Raw genomic sequence first — 3,317 nt, 5'->3', positions numbered from 1 at the left:
TTTGGTCTAGAGCTCCATAATTTTTTGTTCTTTAATGTGGGCTTCAAAAAGAACCAAACCCATTTCTGGTGCTAATATGCAGAGCAGAGGCGATGGATGGAACAAAATCCATGCATTGGCCCAATTTGAAGACAAAAGACAATGTCTTCGGCCCAATACTAAAGTTGATAATCAGTAGACCAGAAAAGTAAAAGGAAAGTTGATAATGTGAAAGTGAAAGTGAAACCGCAATTTTCGGAAAGAGAGTAAAATCATTCCATGTGCTTTGCTTTGCTTTCTTTCTCCTCTTTTTTTTTTTTTTTGGGGGGGGGTGGGGGGGGGGGGGGGCGAGGGGAGAGGGCGGCGCTGGTTTGTTGAATTTGCTTTTGCATTTTACGCTTATTGGTTTAGGTGGGTTTTGCTTTTCTTGTTTTCTTAACAGATGCTAAAGTGGCAAACATCTTCCAATTGATATCAAGGCTAAAATATGATTTTGGTACTTATGTTTTTCATCACATTCAATTTGCTTATAATATTTTAGCAGCAGTCAATTCAGTCCATGTTAGTTTTAAGTTGTAATCAATTTTTGTTAATAAGTTAATGGTAGAGATCAAATTATTGCAAATTAAAAACATTACAGACCAAATTGATTACTACCAAAATGTAAATATCAAATTGACAATAACCTCAAAATGTAAGAACAGAAATAAAATTTTGGTTTTGATTTTAATCAATGTGAACCATTGAAAACTAATTATAGTGAAGTCAAAATGTCAAATACTTGTAATTTTCTTATTTCTTTTTGTAACAAATGAGAGTTTGTAGACTTTTTCAAATATTTGATTAATCTTCTCTTTATTAAAACTTTTTTATAGAGACTTAAACTCTAACTCCAACTTTACATCAAACCTTACAATTGCTTGTACTTCTAGAAAACCATCGACTTTAAGAATGCGTGATGGTACATATATTCCTTAATTGATTTTCCTTTCTTATGGTCTTTTTTTTTTTTCGAGGAACCTTCCTGAGTTGGTCTAATATTTTTATTGGCTCGCCTCTCACAAAAGAGGATGCTGACCCGGAGGGAGACACTTTCTCCATCACTCTCAATAGTGTAATCGTTCTTCACTCTGGTTCTTTCCCAACATACCACCTATGTACAGACACCCTTCTGGCTTCCACCTCTCCGGCGGCGGCGGCGGCGGCGGCTAGTTTTCACAGCAGCAAAAACGACAACAACAGCAGCCTCCTCCAGCAGCGCAACCGTTACAGCCTTTAAATTTCAGATTTTGGCTTCCAACAACTATTTCCTTAACTTTCTTTCAACAACAACAACAACTACTCTTCATTTCAAAACAAAACAACTACTCGATCATGGAGAAGGTGGACCGCGCTGTCACTAATGCTAGACGCAACATAATTGCGGCCGGAGAGAGTGTGACGGCATGGAAAGTGTCTCAGGATGCACTGCTCATCCTCAACCTCGACTCTTGGTCCTCTCTTGGCTTTCCCATGCAGGAGGTCCCCAGTCTTCACCGCCTTATGCTCACTGAAGGGAAGGTACTGGTTTATACTATTATTACTCTATTGATTCTACTTCAATTTTATGTGTAATAGTCTTTGTTTTGTTGTTGTTGTTGTTTTGGTTTATTAGATAAATGCATTTATCCATTGCTTTGTTGGGGTTCAAAGAGTTACTACATTGTATGATTTGGAAGTAGCAATCTGTAAGAATGAAGGCGTAGATAACTTCGAAAAGCTTGAATTGGGGCCTTTGTTGCGACACCCACTTGTCTTGCACTATTTTTCACTCAAAGCTGATGCCACTGAAGTTTTTAAAATAACCGGTGAGGAGGTATTTTGTTTCCTTTGGAAGTATATACATGGGAAGAAGAAGAAGAAGAGTCAGAATAATGAGAGTGTTGAAGTTGAAGAGTCTTTGGATGGGAAGAAGAAGAGGAAGAAGAATAAGTATATTAACAATATTCAAGTTGATAAGTTTTTGAATTTTATTGCTAAGAGGCGTTCCGTTGCAAGCAAGGAAGAACTTTGTATACGAATTCAAAACTTGGGGATGCATGTTTCTGCTATCCAAAAAGCCATGAGCCCACAGACTGCTATTTTAAAGAAACCTGTAGATGCTACTTCTATTTCTCAGCGTGTCGAATCATTCTCCTCTGCACGGAAGGATTTTCGTGGCAAGAACATTAGATTTGCTTCATCAAGCTCCAATGACGATGAAGATAGTGATGATTCTAAGGATGCTAACTTGCCATCACAAAATGTTGCAAGTTCTGACCGAGTGACTAGCTGTCCTTAGCCGGCTGAAACTGAAGAGATGACATGGCTTGGGTTGGAAGATGAAGCGTGGGGGCAACCTGCTCCTGCTAGTGGCAGCCAAAGGCACAATGAGAGTTGTTATCAATATCCAAGTTCCACCATGTCTGCACCCTCTGAATCATCTAAAAAGAAGGAAACTTGTTATCAAAATAAAAAAGTAAAGTTAATCCAAACTTACAGATGATTCTTAGTTATCATTGTCTACTTGTAGATTTTCATCTCTTTTATCAGAAAACATTGGATTGTTATCTTTTAGTAGATGGTCATGGCTCATGGTTCATTTAATAGTCAGTCCAATATTCATTGACTATTGTAGGAGCAGAGCAGGCAAGTAACTATTCTGTCTTTTACTGGCTAAAATCAACATTATCCTTCTTTTGAAGGACAATGATCAAAGGAAATCTGACAGAATTAGATGAAGTTTTTGCAGCCATCATTCTAGACAGACAATTGGCAAAGCCATCAATATTCAACATGCGGATAAACTAAACTTTATGCCAGTTAAGATTGAAAATAAAAACATCAATTCTAGTAGTCTCTGAATTTGAGAACCAAGTGTTGAATAATTCTTGGGAAAGGTTTTTCTCAAATAAATCATTTGAGAATAGCTCTCTCTTCATAATGTGCTTCTTTCATTCATGTCTTTTGGTTTGACCTGTCTTTTCTATTCCCACATTCACTAGAAAGTTCTGCACAGCTCTGAAATTGCAGCTATTGTTGAAATTGGAATTGCATCAGTGTGCATCTTTGTGAGGCTGAAATATTCACAGAATCCCATTAAGATCCCTAGAGAAAACTTTGTAAGGCAACTAAATCATAGGTTTTAAAATAGTTATTCCAGTGAGATTAAACTAACAATTTATATATAAAACAACCAAAAAGAAGATGAAGAAGGGGACCAACTTTGACCATGAAACTATATATGTATTCATCTCAGTTGATATATGATAATAACATCTTAAGCATATATTTCCTTTATCAGAATTTGCTCACTCTAG

The 3,317-nt window shown here is 36.9% G+C and overlaps 1 protein-coding gene across 1 annotated transcript; it reads left to right on the top strand.

The window, feature by feature from the left end:
• Positions 1-872: 872 nt before the first annotated feature.
• LOC126725152 (protein NO VEIN-LIKE-like) lies at positions 873-2,577 on the top strand. The gene is made up of 2 exons (XM_050429691.1): positions 873-1,539; positions 1,634-2,577. Exons 1-2 carry the CDS (start codon positions 1,354-1,356, stop codon positions 2,297-2,299), a joined length of 852 nt encoding a protein of 283 aa, XP_050285648.1. The 5' UTR covers positions 873-1,353; the 3' UTR covers positions 2,300-2,577.
• The last annotated feature ends 740 nt before the right edge of the window (positions 2,578-3,317 follow it).

The sequence above is a fragment of the Quercus robur genome, chromosome 5 (genome assembly GCF_932294415.1).
Source record: "Quercus robur chromosome 5, dhQueRobu3.1, whole genome shotgun sequence".
Lineage (NCBI taxonomy): Eukaryota > Viridiplantae > Streptophyta > Magnoliopsida > Fagales > Fagaceae > Quercus > Quercus robur.
Note: the sequence above shows the minus strand (reverse complement) of the source record. Positions and strands in the feature narration are given on the sequence as shown.

What these genes read in the sequence shown, in the direction of transcription:
- LOC126725152 (XM_050429691.1), top strand. Translation starts at nt 1,354, where the DNA reads ATGGAGAAGGTGGACCGCGCTGTCACTAATGCTAGACGCAACATAATT. An exon ending in TTATGCTCACTGAAGGGAAG is followed by an intron (nt 1,540 to 1,633) that starts GTACTGGTTTAT and finishes TTGGTTTATTAG; the next exon opens with ATAAATGCATTTATCCATTG.